The following is a 16,524-nucleotide window of genomic DNA, read 5'->3' as shown; positions in this document are numbered from 1 at the left end:
TATTTTTTTAACTTTACATATTTATGCTTTTAAATTACTATATTTGTCAATGTCTTGCCTACATATATGTCTAGGTTTTACCACGTGTATACCTGATGCCTGGTGAGGCCAGAAGAAGATGTTAGGTCTCTTGGAACTGGAGTTGTAGATGGCTGTGAACCACAATGTACGTAATAAACTAATGTACCAGGTTCTCTAAAAGAGCAGCAAGTGCTCTTAACTACTGAGCCGCCTCTCTAACCCCCTAAGTTCAGTTTTGAATAAAGCCTATTTTCTAATAGTAAGACTTATCCATTAGTACTAAGCTATTATAAAAACTTATCTATACAGAAAAGCTAGGCCCAACTTTTTGTCTGTCTTGTTTGTTTGTTTTGGTTTAGTTTTTTTTTTTTTCCCAGACAGGGTTTCTCTGTATAATCCTGGCTGTTCTGAACTCACTCTGTAGACCAGGCTGGCCCTCGAACGCCACCTATGTCTACCTCCCAAGTGCTGGAACTAAAGGTGTGTACCACCATCACCCAGAACACTTTTTTTTTTTTTAATTCTTTTTTTCGGAGCTGGGGACCGAACCCAGGGCCTTGCGCTTGCTAGGCAAGTGCTCTACCACTGAGCTAAATCCCCAACCCTCAGAACATTTTTAAAAAATATTCTTTTTATGTTTATTTACATGTGTACACGCGCATGCACATGCTCAGACACATGTATGTGAAGGTCACAGCATAATTTATGGAAGTGGTTTTTCCTCTCTCACTGTGGTTCTCAGGAATGGAACTTAGGTCAGCAGCGTCGGTGGCAAGCACCTTCACCTGCTGGTCCGTCTTGCCAGCCCCCCATTCTTCTTTTATACATGAGGTAGCTAAAAGTGGCCACTTGAAGGTTGGACAGCGCTTGGTTTCCTGCTGACTCTGGAGGTTGATGGAGCCCAGTGAAGTGTGAGGAAGGCTATAGTGTAGCAAAGCCAGCAGGCCTTGGAGGGTGAGGCCTTGGAGGTCTGCTTTTCCCAGGGTTAGTGCTACAGCAGTCATGTTCCTGCAGAGCGCTGGCTTCTGCCTCTTGGAAGCATTCGTTGGCTTCCCTCCCACGGAGTGCCCAGCTCTGCTGCCAAGGAAGGGTGCTGTCAGAGATCTGTGTAGGCAGACCAGCCAGAGTAGGAGAGTTGTCGCCTGCGGAAGGGAGGCTGGAGAAAGGCCCTCTGAAGCTGGCATGAGCCTCAGGGTGTGAGCCTGGGTACCCTGCTAAAGTGACAGGCACGACGGAGGACGGAGGACAGAGGACGTGGGATTGTGATGGATGGGGAGTGGGAGGAGAGGAGACGGGGTGGGGGAGGGGGAGCATGCGAGTGATGGGTTTGGAGAGGAAACCTTGGAAGATGTAGGCTTCCCACTACCAAAGCAATTTCCAGGTCCTGGTCCACGTGGAAGACCCAAGCTGTTTTGTGAACGTGACCAACATCCTCCTGGCACCCTCCTTTGGCCCGTGCCTCGTGAATGTGTCTTCTTGAAGCAGCGTCAGCTTCTGGCACAGCTCACCAGGACTGTGTTTTTATAAACAGTGTGATGGCACCATCTTCCCATCCTCGCATCACCCCAGAAATACAAAGCCATCTAATTGGAACTGTCACTGATTGATTGGGTTTCACAGCCAGCCGAGTGCGTGGCAGTCTGTAATGGAGTGCCAGTGTTGCTCACACGCCGTGTGATTGCAGATATGTGGGTGCGTGCCACAACTCCCAGCCAAGGCAGCACCCACTGCTCAGCTGGCCTGGATGCCGGGCAGGAGGGAGGAGCCCTCCCCAGATCCTGGGATCTCAGGAGAGGTGGCTTTGAGGCCCAGAGCCCTGGGCTGGAAGGGAACAGCCTGACCGAAGGCTGGTCAGAATTCTGAGCCTGCTCACTTAAATGCAGATTTTCAGGCCCTGCTGAGGACTAACTCTGCAAGGGCTCCTAAGTCTTGTTTTGTTTCATTTTGAGGGAGGTCTCCTGTTCGTCCGAGCTGGCGTTAAAGTCTCTTCTTGATGCATGCTAGCCTTGAACTCCTGATCCTCCTACGTCCACTTCCTGTGTGCTGCCGTAGGCGTGTGAGCCTATACTGTACTGCCTAAGAGTGCTTAAACAAAACCATACCATTCTGGGTGTGGACTGATGGCCACACCAAGCTTGATAGACAGTGACAGTAACAGGAAGAATGGCCCTGGATTGTTTGCCCGTGTGCCTGGACCAGCTCTTTGAAGATGCTTGCGGTTGGAGGTCACCTGCAGGGAGCTGTCAGAAAACAGGGTTGTCAACCTACTGCCCCTTGAAACACTAGCCTAATGCTAGGGCCTTGTAGGTCAGTCAGTCACCTAAGGGCATCCATCTGGCCTCATCAGGAGACAGCGGTGAGACTCTGCCATGAGGTTGAGGTCCTGGAGAGGGAGACACCCAAGTTGTGGTCCGGCAAAGAACCGTTTCCCACCAGGGACCTCAGCCAGAAGGCAGCTTGGGATTTCTGGTTTATAGGCATGTGACGTTGGGGCAACATTTCCAGCAGTGACGAAGCCAACGGAAAAACCGAGGCTTGAGGGAAATGCGCCTTGTTCGTTTGCCTCCGCACCTTTTTCTGATCTAAAGTTGCTCAGTTTAGAAGCACAAATGTGCCGTGTGGAACTTGGTTGGCCCCTAGCCCTTTTCATAATTGGTCAGTTTCGAAATGTGAAGGCAAAGAGTTTTTCCAAAGTTTCAGGAAATTTAGACGTTTGCAGGAAAAGCGTGCCCTTCCCTGACTCTTTCTTTGCCCGCCTTGGTTCTTCTTGTCACCATGTGACCCAAGCAGCTGGCACAAGGAAGGACTGAGTTAACGTCAGGATGAGTCTTGCATTAAGATATCCGGGGCCATGTCAGGATCCCTCCACGCTCCCGGCTCAGAGGAACATTGGTTCCCTGTCATCCTTCCCTTGGCTCTGCTTCTGAGTGTATGTGGAGTGCCTCTGGAGGCGTATCTGGACCTCGGGGGCAGCTTTTCCTTCCTCTCTGGGGTCTCCCCTGCTCACCCCCAGATCCCTGAGGGCTCCCTGAGGGTTAAACAGGGTCTAAGAGAGTATATAACCGTTTCTGTAGGAGGCCTCAAGTCTTTGTAAAGCAGAGGTGACAAGCCGGTGACACAGGCCAGACTAAGACCGCCTTGGTCTAAGGACCTTATGAAGACCTTGCACAAATATGGATCTGCTGGGGAGGAATGTGGTCCCTCCATGCCCAGTTGCCCCTTCCTCCTACCCCACCCAACCAGTCAGGTGGCTCCTAGGTGGTCATTTACATTTGATCCCAGGGTTCTGATTTTGAAGCCCATCCTTATACCCCTGTGACCTGGGCCACCGCTGTTTAAGGCCAGTGTCCCTATGCACAGCAGTGGTAGTCTGGGAGACACAGCAGATCTGGGAAGGCTGAATGGATAGGAGGCAAGTTTCCAAGGAAGTGCTGGTTCTGGACCATGGCCTAACCCTCCATGGCCTCTTGGGCCCTGGCCATGGCTGTTTTATAGATTCGTTTGCTAAGCAACTGAGGACCTATTCCATGCCAGTGTGCATGGTTCTAGCCTTAGGGATACCAAGATGAACCTGCAGAGAGGTCTTTGTCTTCCAGGACCCCCGGTTGGATGAGAGCCTAAGTCAGCCAGGGTATGGGGCGTAGCAATTCAGACCTGTCAGGGCGGCGCTGGTCCTCCTGACCTAATTTACTAAGGGTTTTGTTTCTTCCTTTTAAAAACTCATTTATTTTTGTTGTGCCAAGGTGTGTCATTTTTATATTGCTGTGACACCAACACCTACGGCAAACACTGCTACAAGGCTGCGTAGAGCAGAAAGAGTTTAATTGGGCTCATGGTTCTGGTTCCATTAAGGTTAGAGTCCTTGCTGGTGGACCACAGACACGGTGACAGGCGGCTGGAACCGCCAGCTGAGAACTCACATCTTGATTCATATGCAGGAGGCAGAGCGCCCTGGTGACTTCTCCTCTAACAAGGCCACATCTCCTAATCTCTCCCAAACGGTTCCACTAACTAGGAACCAAGCATTCAAGTGTATGAGTTCATGGGGCACCCTAAGCAAGTTGTCTACCACTGAGCTATACACACACACACACACACACACACAGCCTTTTTTTTTTTTTTTTAAAAAATTTTTTTTTTTTTTTTTTTATTTTTTTTTTTTTTTTACTTTGTGTTTTGAGACATAGACTAGCTAAGCTGTCTGGTGATGTTGCTGATAAAACACCACAACAAAAAGCAACTTGGGGAGGAAAGGGTTAATTCCATTTTCCACCTCTCAGGCCATGTTCCATCTAGGGGGAGTCAGGGCAGGAACCTGAGACAGGGGGAATGGAGGAGCACTGCTGACTGGCTTGCTGCTCATGCTCAGTCAGCCTGCTTTCCTGTACCATCCAGGACTACTGTCTAGGGGTTAGCGCCGCCCACAGTGGCCTGTAGCCTCCCACGTCAGTCGTCAGTCAAGCCTTTTCTTGATTGAGATTCTTTCTTTCCCAGACCACCCCAGCTCATGTCAAGTTGATATGAAAACTTGTCAACACACTGGCTGTGAGTTTGTGCATTTGAGGATCAGGAGTTCAAGGCCACGCTCAGCTACACAGGGAGTCTCGACTACATTGAGATACCATTTCTAAACTTCAGGGGTGGTGCTATAAAAACTCCTATTACCTGGGAGACTGATACACGTGGGTCGTGAGTTCGAGGCCAGCCTGGGCTCCACTGTATCTCAGTAAGGAAAGAGATAAAGTAAACTGGGCATCTGACTTCTCCACATCTCCAAGGACCTGCCGTGGGGTACTGTTTCAGAGACATGATACAGCTCACCACTGGCAGTGTGCCTGGACGGAGGAAAGCTTCCTCCAGGGGCTTCCTCCAGCCTCCTGCTTAGAAGAGGACTCTGGAAGACCCTGGAGCAGTCTCTCAGAGGGATTTGTTCACACCCATGAAAAGAGGGCAAGAATTCTAGCTGAATTCCTGGCCGTGGGACCCCACCTAGGCCTCTGACATCAGAATGCTCCTAGGGCTCTGCCCGTGGCCTCCTCTGGCGACTGGTCTTCATGAAGCAGAACTGCACAGAGTTGATGAGGGACTGCTACACTAACAGGTCGGAGAACAGCCTCGTCCTAGCACAGGGAAGCCTGGGCAGGGCTCCGAGAAGTAGTCTGTTCCCAGTGATCGAGGAGCTCAGTGACTGAGCAGGAATCTGTGACCTGGACTCCATTCTCCCTGGTTGGAGGCTCAGCCTGCGCTGTGGTATGGAAGGGTTAACTCTAGCCCTGGCCCTGTGGTGCAGGCACACTCAGCTGCCACTTTCTGGACAAAGCTTAGTCACGTGAGAGCCAGCTGTGGGGATCCCCAGCAGTGACCGACGCATGCACGCGTCTTACGTGCACAACTGTTTATGTGGCGTCTGTGAGCTCAGGGGGGAACCTGTCTACACCCTTGCAGATCAGGGGAGGGCTAAGTCAGGAGAGGCCCAGGGCTTCTAGCAGACACCACGGGGGGTGGGTTGACCGAGCTGGATTCCACCAGCCATGGTAGGCGAGCATGTTGCACCTGCAGAGACTCTGGATTTCTGTAACATCCATCCTGCCACACAAGGTTCCGGGTGGTTTGTTGTTGAGCCCGTCGAGCCTTTGGAGGGCTTTGTCATAGAGCCTTCTGGGATATCCTGCTGGGCCCGTGTCTGGTCTGTGGTGCTCAGAAAGGTCAAGGGCTTTCTTTCCCCAACCTCAGAGGCGGTGGGCACGTGGCTCAGGAGGGCAACTTCGTATTAGATCAGTGGCCCTCACCCCTCCTAATGCTGTGACCCCTTCAGTACATTTCCTCGTGTTGTGGTGACCCCAACCACCACCATAAAATTATCTCCACTGCTATTTAATAGCTACAGTCTTGCCACCATTATGAACTGTAATATAGTGTCTGATACATGACACCCAAAAGCGATCTCCACCCACAGGTGGGTAATCCCTGGGCTAGATTAAGATCAGGGCCACAGGCATCAAATGAGCTTGGGGTCTCTTGAAACCAGTGGGGCAAAGACTGAAGAAGGCCGTTTTCATCCACTGAGGACTAACTGGACACCTGAGTGTTTCCGGAGTCGTAGACAGGGCTAAGACAAAAGAAAATTCAGGGCTGACAGGAGATGCACAGCACTTGAGTGTGTGTGCGCCAAGATTAGAACCCAGGGCCTTTGTACATTCTAGGCAAAGGTTCCAACACCGGGGTATGCATCTAGCCTAGCTTAGCATGTTTTTATTCAACACCTATTATGTGCCAAACATTTGCTAAGATTATAGTCCTAGCAGGCGTTCTGGAGCTGGTTGAAGCAGGACAAAGATGGGAGAGATAGCCCCAACCTTTAAAAAAAAAAAAAAGGTATTCCCCTGCCAGCCCTGTGTCTCCCCTCTTCTTCCTCCACCTTACCACCCCTCTCCCCCCAAAAATTAGTCTACACAGGAAGCCATTGCGGAGAACTCTTAAAAATTGGGATAGAGATACTGAAATGTAGCTCTTCACAGCTGTCAGTTTCTGACAGGGGTGGGGAGAACCCAGTTCTCTTTAAGGGGCTGGCCGATGGGAGTGTGACTGTGCTCCAGGGAGTATGTATACACTGTACTCTCCCCCCTCTTTTTTCTTCTGCTTTTTTTTTTGGCGGGGGGTCACAAGGGTGGAGGAATGAACCTGGGAGACCTGGGAAATGAGTGTGGTCAGATCATGTGATTGGGGCGCATTATGGGAAACTTCCAAACAAGCCATAAAAATAATTGTGTTTAAAAATGGGTATCCCCCAGCTTCGGTCCAGATAAGAGCCCTTACCTCTCTGCAGCTTGTGAGCCTTGCTCAAACTCAAGCCCTGTTATCATAAAGTCTTGGGGGGGGGGCACTCCCTGATTAATCTCTCCCAGGCTACTCCAGTGAGCCTCAGAGTACAAGGACACCCTGTAGAGGTGTCCTGGACAGAATCAAGCAGGTAGCCAAGGGTGCCAGGCTGCCTCAAGCCAAGGGCTTCTGGAGCAGACAGGATCACTCAGCGGGGTGTGCATTGTGGATAGACTTTGTGACTGTCCTCCTGTGCTGAGAATATCCGGAGGAGCTGGATCACCAGGAGGGCCCAGCAGTGCCTGTGGACCGTGTGTGCGCACTAAATAGCTGGCAGTTGATTCTTTGATGGTCCGATAGCCGGAGTCCAGAGTGAGAGACAGGATGTTCTACTCCAGATCGTCCTGGATGGGAACGTCCGTCCTGAGCGTGCTGCCCTTGACTCCTCCCTACAATCTTTCCCTCCTCCCTTTTGGCTCCTGAAGGGGTTAGTCAAGGGGTAGGCGGATACAGGACTATAGGCCTGAGGTGGCTGGATGACTGACTTATTGAAGTCACTGGTCCGTTTCTGTGCTGCCTCGGTGTGTGTGAGCACACACAATGCTCTACGTGGGGGCTGCTCAGAGATGGCTGCCCCTCTGTGTGTGAGCACACACAGTGCCCTAGCTGGGGGCTGCCTAGGGATGTGGTCAAAGAGCCTCAGGGAGACCTCTCAGTGAGTGGGGTGGACCACCAAGGCAGACCACCCGGTGGAGGGAGGGGCTGGGATGCTGGGATTCTCAGTTTTGAGTTTATTTCTTCTCTGCTATAGACAAACAGCAGGGCTCCTGGAAAGGTAAAGAGAGAGAACAGAGGGGGAGGCCACACCCTAGGGGCTGTGTGAGGGTCAAACTGCAGCTGCTGGGAGCCCCGCCCACCCTCTTCCCCACCAAGTGCTGGCTCCTCTGTCTGCCCACACATCTCCCCATGTGGCCACCTGTCTTTAAACCTCCTGACCTCAGCAGCCTGCTGAAGCCCCTCCCCGAGACAGCTGAGGGATCCCAGTGGTGGCTCTCCTTGAATCCTCTGGGCTGGACTGACCTGGTCGGAGCCCTGGTTGGAGCCCTGGTTTGGGAAGGCATCCTTTTCTTGGTCCTTTAGGAGCTGTGGGTCGCCCCCACTTCCCCACCTGAGCAGATGATCTGCTGTTTTCCTCGAGCAGTTTGGGCTTCAGGGTTCAGTACATTCCTCCCCTAGGCTGGGCTTGTCCCATGTGTACCCTGGATTCTGGGAAAGGCCTGACTCTGGGGGAAGAAGACCTTTTTCTGTAGCAGCAGGCAAGATGTGGGAAGGTCGCTTTTACAGAGAGGAGCACAGCAGGAATACGTAAGGCCAGAGGGGAAGACCAGAAAATGAAGCCTCCATTCAGGCCCCTTTGTTCCCAATTCCTGGCCCGCTTGCTTGGGCTCAACTCTGACACCTTTGCTGTGGGGACTTGGGAAAGGACTTTAATTCCCCTGAGCCTCCAGTTCCTCATCTGCTGAAGGGAGATAGATTATTGTCAGGATTAAGTTAGAAAATGTATGTTAAATGGTCAGCACCTTGCCCCACGCCCCTCAGGTTGAGTGAGGAGTGCTGTCCTCTACCTGAATCTTAAGCAAGTGGTGTGCGCGCGCACGCATGAGTGTGTGTGTGTGTGTGTGTGTGTGTGTGTGTGTGTTCATGCACTCTCTCTCTTTCTCTCTCCCTCCCCATCCCCAACCCCCCACCCTCCCCACCCCCACCCCTGAGTCACCATGTGGTCTTCTGGTCTGTGTGATGAGACCAGGAAGCCACTTAGGATGGTCTTGTTCTTCAGGTCCCCAGTGATAACTCAGCCCCTACTAAACTCCTTAGTACTTCCACCCACTTGGCTTGGAAGCCCGTAACCGAGCCACTTAGGGCTTGGGCAAAACCAGCTACATAATTTAAAAATGAAAACAGGGAACCTCTCGTTCATAAATGATGAATGATTTCAATCCCACTACAGCATTAAGCTAGCCCGAGGCCCTTGTGTCAAGGTACAGGATCCCAGAAGGCTCTACAGAACCCACCTCTAGGAAGCCAGCCCTATCCGAGAGGCTGGGAAGAGAACGCAGGGCATGCGGAGGTACCCTTGCTGTGGTGGCATTAACCCCTCACCCTTCCAGGATCATGGTTTCTTTCCTCTTTGAGTTTGTATGAGGGACTGTGGCTTCTGCTTATAGCCAGGGCTGCCCATCTGAGAAACAGTTTATATATCATCTTAGGTCCTGTTCTGTTATAGGAACAGGATGCCTGAGACAAGGTCTCATAGAGCCCAGAGTGGCCTCAAAACTGCTGCGTGGCTGAGGACAGCCATGACACTCCTGTCTCTCAAGGGCTGGAATTACAGAGAAGGATCACCACACCTGGGTTTATGTGGTGCTGGGATTTGAATTTGGGGCTCCACACATGGTAGGGCAAGTGTCTGCCAACCCAGACGTCTCCTCGGTCTCAAGACTTGGCAACTTATAGAGAAAGGCCTTTAGCCAGGTATAGTGGTTCTTGCCTTTAATCCCAGCATCGGGGAGGTGGAGGCAGGTGGATCTCTGTGAATTTGAGACCGGTCTGGTCTACAAAGCAAGTTCTAGGACAGCCAGGGCTGTTACACAGAGAAACCCTGTTTTGGAAACCAAAACAGGAAGGAAAGGGTTTATATTTTAGTTCAAGGTCCAGGAGGCCATAGAGTCCATGGTCACAGAGCTATCCCTGCTCAATAGCAGACAGCAGAGGGGCGGGCAGGCACGTACAGAAGGAGGCCCGGGATCCTGTGGTGCCTGCTCCCCAGGGTAGCCATCAACAATGAACCCTGTGGTGCCGTTGGAACAAATGGAACCGTTGTGTGCCCATCGTAGACAGTGGAGGTGACAGGGACATGCTCCATTCATGAAAACAGTTACTGCTGCTGCTACCAGTAAATGCAGGGCTGGCCTCTCCAGGATGAGAGTGGCCATCTATCTATCTATCTAGTCTATCCCATTTTCTGGGTTTCCTGGTGGCCTCGTCAAAAAGGGGAAGAAGCACACGGAGTCTAAGAAACTTCAGAAACTGGCCCTGTGCAGAGTTGAACTGTAGCGAGGGAAGGAGGGGGCGATTAGCATGCAGCCCTACTTAAAAGCTCATATTAAAGCCACACGGGTATGAACAATAGAATTCCCAAAGAGGGAGAGGCCTCTCCTGCGATCTGGAAGGAGGGAAGGGCCTGGGAGAACAGAGATTTTTTCATTCCACGGGGCCTGGCGGAATCCTTGAGGAATCCTTGAGCCGTGTAAACTGGTAAAGGGTGGTCCACCCTGGTCCCCTGAGTCTTTGGTTCACCGTTATCCGTCAAAGTTTGGGCAATTGGCTGCCCTCTCTCCGTCCTCCACCCAGGCCTGCAGCCCACTCCAGGTTTATTCGTTTGGAATGTGGAACTGGTTGTCCTCCAGAGGCATCCTGCAGACATGGCTGAGGACTGGATGGGGTGTACGGGGCTTGGCTCCTGCAGTGCTCTAGTTGTTCAAGGTTAGGCTTGGGAGAGGGGGTGTCCTTTCCTCATCTAGACTAGCCAGACCTGTGGGAGCTTCTGGAGGTTCAGGGACACCTGCCTGTCATTCTTGGCTTCTTCCTCTTCATCCCTGCCAGGAGGGTCTGGCCACACCTGCAGAGACTGGGTTTTTCTCTGGGCCTAGATTCTTGCTGGTATTGGTGGCCAGCAGTAACAGTTGTAGCAAGAGTGAGCTACACAGATGAGAGGAAGATCCTGTCTCTACAGTCTTATCACCCTGGACCACACAGCTTCTGCTAGTATCTATTTCCCATCATATCCCAGAGGCCTAACTAACTCCTCCTACCTGCCTGGGAGCTTTCACAGGCAGTGGGTCCTGGGAGTGTGAAAGGGTGCTGAAGAAGATGTGGTATCAGGCCTTTCCACTACTGTATTATGGGAGGAAAAGAGGATCAGATTGCTAAATGTCCCACGTCAGCCATTGTAAATGGCAGTGTGAGCACAAGGCCCAGGCCTCTGCTCCTCTTGCTCCCCACCCATCTCTGCCCCTGATGCCCTGCTCATTGTTTTACTTCATGGATAGAGCAAACACCCCAGGGAACGATCTAAAGGGAGGACAGGTTTAGTTGGGTGTCACAGATGCCTGACCATGGTCACTGTCAGGAATCTGCAGCTCTTGCTCTGACTGCTTCTGCAGCTGGCAGCACCTTTTAGAGAGGCTGTGGAACCCAGCCCTAGCTGCTGGGAGCCGCTCACCAGGAACCAGCCTTGGGAAGTTAAAGGCCATAGTTTCAGCCCTGTCTTCCTGTTTCTTGGTCCACCATGATGTGAACAGCTTTTATTCACACTCCTGCTGTCCTGAACTTCCCCACCGTGAAACGGTGGATCCAAATGAAGCTTTCGTTTCTTCAGCTGTTTCTGCCCTGTCACAGTAAGGCAAATGTAACAAATTCGGCTACATTGTTGTGGCCTGTGGCGAGCTACAGCATCCTGGCAGCTAGCATCCCAGCTGCTGTGAGCATCCCAGCTGCTGTGAGCATCCTAGATGCGAGCATCCAGGCAGCACAACGAGGGCCAGTGGTAGAGCCAAGTTGCTCACCTCCCTGCAGCTTGGAAGAGGGAGACAGGATGGGAGGGACACTGCATCTGCTGGGTCATGCAGCCAGTGATATGACGTACTTCCTTCCAGGTAGGTCCCACTTCCTGCTTCTTTCTGCCTCTCCATGAGGTCCAAGGCCTCAGGATCCAGTCACTTCCTTGAAGCTCATCTGCTAGCAGCTAGGCCTGTGATCCAGAAACTCATGGGAGATATTTCATATCCAAACATGACGCTGCTTTTAAAGCTATCTCCTTTTAGGGGTTTGGTTTTCCAGAAATTGAACCTGTGTTCAAATGATTCTTTTCTTTCCCCCCCTCCAGGAAGATGGTCTTTTTCCAGGACTCATTTAATCTCGTGTGTTATGGCGAGTACTGGGTTTCTGCCAGGAAAGTCTAGGACATCAGAGAACCACCTTAGAGACCAGCAGGTCTGAATGCTGTGGTTGGCAGGTGTTGAGGCCCAGAAAAATCAAGCCCTTTGCCCAAGAGCTACCTCTCAGCGAGGCCAGGCATGCAGATAACCAACCTCATACCTCTCATGTTGTAGCAGGCTGCATCCCTTTTCTGCGGGACCCTGGCTTCTCAGTCAGTAGTGGAGTGGGGGAGGGGGAAGCAGCAGTTGGTTTGTGTTGGTCACAGCTGTTTCTTGGCTGTGCCTGCCTCTTGCCCCTGAGCCAGCAGCAGCCCTGTCTGCCTGTTGGCCGGAGGGCCTGCTTGTATAAGCCAGAGGCTCTCCTCTGTTCATCAGAACGAGGTGGAAGGGGTCCTTCCCACCCTGGGAGAGAGCTTGCCAGGGCTGGCTGGATTTACTCTTCACAACGAGGGATTGGATCCCTTTTAAAAAAGACAGGCTTGTTTCTAGTCTATCCCATTTTCTGAAAATGCCTGGTTTCTGGAGGTTGAAGCAAAATGGGTGTGAGCTCAGGTGTCTGCCCTCTGGCCACATCTGGCCTATCCAGTGCTTAGGTGAACAAAATTTTATTGGAAGATGGCCTAGTCACTGTTTTTACTATAATCACTGGATGATTGATTGATTGAGTGTGTGTGTGTGTGTGTGTGTGTGTGTGTGTGTGAGTGAGTGTGTGTGTGTGTGTGTGTGTGTGTGTGCGCGCGCGCGCGCGCACGCACGCGCATACTGGAGATTGACCATAGGTCCTCCAACATGCTAGGCAAACACTTTACCATTGAGGTTACACACTCCAGCCCTCTTTATATTTTGAGACAAAATCAAAGTGGCCCACGCAGGCTTTGAACTTCTGGTCTCCTGCCACCACCTCCCAAGTGCTGGGATTTTCGAGTTTTTATAGCGTCCAGCCCACTTTTCACTATAATGGTAGAACTGAAGTGGTCTTCCCAGAATACATCTGGCCCCGGCACCTAAGATACGTTTTTTTCCCCCTGGCCTAACAGAATAATTCTTCCTGGGCTGTTGACACCCAGGCACAATGCCTTTCTGTGGATCACACTGGAAGAGATTTGCCTTTCTCAAAATACTTCATGAGGAACCCAAAGGGAAGCACAAAGGGAGAGGGGGAGCAAGATGTGGACTCAGGCAGGCCAGTCCCCACCCCCACCCCACTCTGCTCTCAGCCCTCCTTGTCTGCAGCTACTTAGAGCCTTGGTAGTCTTCAGTATGTCACCCGGCCCTGTCTCAGCTCCCTGAGGACAGTCCTGCCAGCTACGTGTGTGTGTCATGCAGTGTGCCGTTCAGTCATCCCTGCATGGGAAGTGCATGACTTCCCAGGTGCCCTTCTCAGAGCTGAATGAAGCTGAGAGCCGAGCTCATGCTAGCTACACCGTGGAAAGTGTTGCCGGCGCCATGGTTAACCTTTAGTAACACTGTCGACAAGGAGGCCGCATGTTGCCTGCAGGTATCATTCATTCCTCACAGTAGCCAAGACGTAGGCATATCACTTTATCCTGAATTTTACAAGTTCAAGACTAGGCTTTGAGGGGCTGGAGTGTCGGCTCAGTGCTTAAAACTGGCTGCTCTTCCAGAGGGTTTGGCTCCTAGCACCCCTCTTCTGGTGGCTCACAACCATCTGTAACTCCAGTTTCAGGAGATCTGATATCTCTTCTGGTCTCCGCAGGCACCAGACATGCAAGTGATGCACAAACAAATGAACAAGCAAATCACTCTTTTTTTTTTTTTTTTTTTTGGTTCTTTTTTCGGAGCTGGGGACTGAACCTAGGGCCTTGTGCTTCCTAGGCAAGCGCCTACCACTGAGCCTAAATCCCCAACCCCGCAAATCACTCTTATACATAGAATAAAATATTTATGGAAAAGAAATTTACTTTAGAAACAATAGGTTCCAAAAGATTAAGTAACTTTCCCTAATGGGTGGGGCCTGGGAAGGGGTGGAGCCTGGAAGGGGTGGAGCCTGGAAGGGTGGAACTTAGAAGGGGCGGGGCCTGGAAGGGTGGAGCCTGAAAGGGTTGGGGCTTGAGTCTGTACCCAGGTCTCAGATTGCAGAGTCCTTGAAACTCTCCACAAACTCACCCTTGGGTTTACAGTAAAAAATGAAATATCTGCTTCCCAGTTCTCTGGGTGTAGGCAATTTACAGAGCTGGCGTGATAGCATTAAACTCTGGTTGCCTGGTCTGTGTGACTGCAAAAGATGGGCGTTGTATTAGCTGTGTAGCCTTCGAGAGTAACTTGATCTCTCTGCTTCAGTGTATCTGCCAAACGGAGGGATAACAGTACCTGTTGTAGGTTTGTCTTGAACGGTAACTGAATAGTCCTTACCCGACGTATACAGTACAAAGCTTGGTAGACCACAGAGGCTGGATCGATGTTGACTGCTGTTACCTGCTGTGAAGAGGTCTGCAGGCTCCCCCCAACCGCAGGGCCAGTGCTAGGCGACCCTGCTAGGGTTTCCTGCGCATATGCAGCCCAACATTAATTAGCCTTGTGATGTCTCCTGCAGCAGGGCTCTGCTCCAGGAATGGGTCCCTTCTATCTCCTTCCTACCTGAGAAATGTCTCCCTAATACTTTGAGGCCAGAGGTATGTGTTGAACTCCTGAATCCATCACAGGCCGAAATGGTCCATCACTAGCAGATGGTGCCTGTAGTGACCTCTGGCATTCATGGTGACCTTTGAGCCTCTGAACTAGAGTTCGATCCCTGGAACACATGCAAAGTGGGAAGAGAGGACCAGTTCACTAAGGTTATCCCTGTGGCGTGCACTCCCAATGCACACATGCACGCACACTAAGAGCATTAGGAATGTTCTTAGCAGTGAACAGGTGAGAGGAGCTTTGTTACCCCGTCACAGATCACAGTGCTGATGGCCTCCTACCCCGTCGAGCCCATAGGGACATTTCTTCTCTAGCACTTCAATTTTATCCTCACTCTTGGCAGGAGACAACATAACCACATTTCCTGGATGAGGAAGCTGAGGCACAGACAGGATACCCTTGTCTGAGTCTGGCTCTCATCTCCTGGCCACTAGCTCCTGGGTTCAGTGTGAAGGGCGCTGTACGGCCATGTTCTCAACCTGTGGGTCGTGACCCCTCTGCTATTTTTGAGTGACTTTTCCTAAGGGTCACCTGAGACTGTTGGAAAACTCAGATGTTTACATTATGATTCACACCAGGAGCAAAAGTTACAGTTATGAAACAACAACAAAAATATATCATGTGTGGGGGGAGTAGAGGGGGTCCCCACAACACGAGGAACTGGATTAAAGGGTCACAGCATTAGGAAGGTTGAGAGCTTCTGCTGTAGGGAGGTTTTCTGCACCCTGGGGCCTGCTTCCTCCCTTGAGTGCAGCTGTGGCAAGAACTGAGCAAGACTGTGAGGCATGAGGGTTGGAGAGATGGCTTGGTGGTTCAGAGCACTGACTGCTCTCCCAGAGGTCCCGAGTTCAAATCCCAGCAACCACATGGTGGCTCACAACCATCTGTAATGAGATCTGATGCCCTCTTCTGGTGTGTCTGAAGAGAGAAATGGCGTACTCATATACATAAAATAAATAAATTTTTTTTTTTAAAAAAAGGCTGCAAGGCATATACACGTGGTATGTACTTGAAAACTACCCTGACATTCAAGGTCCTGGGTCTCGTTTGCTGAGCCTGCTGGCCCCTGACAGTCCACAGAGCCACCAGGCCCCGGGGGACCAGCCTCCCACATGACCTCAGAGGCTTCTCCAGCCCACAGTAAAGCCGAATCCCACTGCAGGGAGGGCCTAGGTCGGGAGTCTGCTTCAGAGGATCCTGTGTTTCGACAGACACCTCATTATCCCAGCCAGCCTCTGTAATCATACAGGCCCACGCCCAGCGGCCATCCCCAGCCAGGAAATCATTCCTTCCCCTCCCCCGCCTTCCGCCCAGGGCGCCCTGAACCTCAGTGTCTGCAGCCACGCTCCGGTGGCCCTCCTGCCTGCCTAACGGTTTTTCTCTCCTGCTTCTCCTTGCTCTCTCGGGGACTTGGAAGTGTGGTTATCCAGCTGGGCTGAGTCTCCCAAGAAGGACGTGACAGGTACCGCCTTGCGTGCATGCGTGTAAACATGTGTGTCCCGGCATGTGTGCTGAGGAGCTGCTCCCTTAGGCATGCCTCTCCTCATCTGCATGCGGAGCTTCCCCACTCCCTGGGCCCCCAGCCTGCACGGAGAACTCTTTCCAGTCCTCAGAGGAGCCTCGGAGCCTGGTAGAGTGGTGACCAAGTATCAGAGTGTGTACCGGCCCAGTGCCCTGCCCGTGCTGCCCTGGGTGGGTCACACAGCCTCCCCAAAGGCATGGAACGCCGCCTCTGCATTTCTGTGCTAGGATGAGGGTGGGCTGCAGTCATCTTTGGCCTTCTCACGTTGACCTTCCCAGGAGAGTAGCCATCTCTGGTCTGAGGCAGTCAGCCCCTGATAACCAAACCTACCTTCCAGAGATCTCTCCGGGGAGCAGAGAGACCTGGAGTACAGGAGGGGGCCCTTCCTGTGAGTGTGAAGGGTTGGGCCATAGCCTCCGTTTCCCAGTAGTCCAGACCGTGGAATTGCCCCAAGGCCTTTAGCTGCCCTGTGAGGTGCCCGGGGACTTAGCCTGTATCTGGTCCATCTGGACGGAGAAT

At 51.9% G+C, this 16,524-nt stretch overlaps 1 protein-coding gene across 3 annotated transcripts in view; it reads left to right on the top strand.

The window, feature by feature from the left end:
• The window catches only part of Sh3pxd2a (SH3 and PX domains 2A), a 198,869-nt gene that overhangs the window by 130,185 nt on the left and 52,160 nt on the right, over positions 1–16,524 (top strand). For 2 of the 3 annotated variants that reach the window (XM_032892160.1, XM_032892158.1), the window contains exon 7: positions 15,901–15,945. The exons of the other annotated variant lie outside the window; for it this stretch is intronic. In XM_032892160.1, the coding sequence (XP_032748051.1) occupies positions 15,901–15,945 (45 nt within the window). The remainder of the gene's footprint in view (positions 1–15,900; positions 15,946–16,524) is intronic. 3 annotated transcript variants of the gene reach the window in all.

Source organism: Rattus rattus, chromosome 2, assembly GCF_011064425.1.
Source record: "Rattus rattus isolate New Zealand chromosome 2, Rrattus_CSIRO_v1, whole genome shotgun sequence".
Lineage (NCBI taxonomy): Eukaryota > Metazoa > Chordata > Mammalia > Rodentia > Muridae > Rattus > Rattus rattus.
Note: the sequence above shows the minus strand (reverse complement) of the source record. Positions and strands in the feature narration are given on the sequence as shown.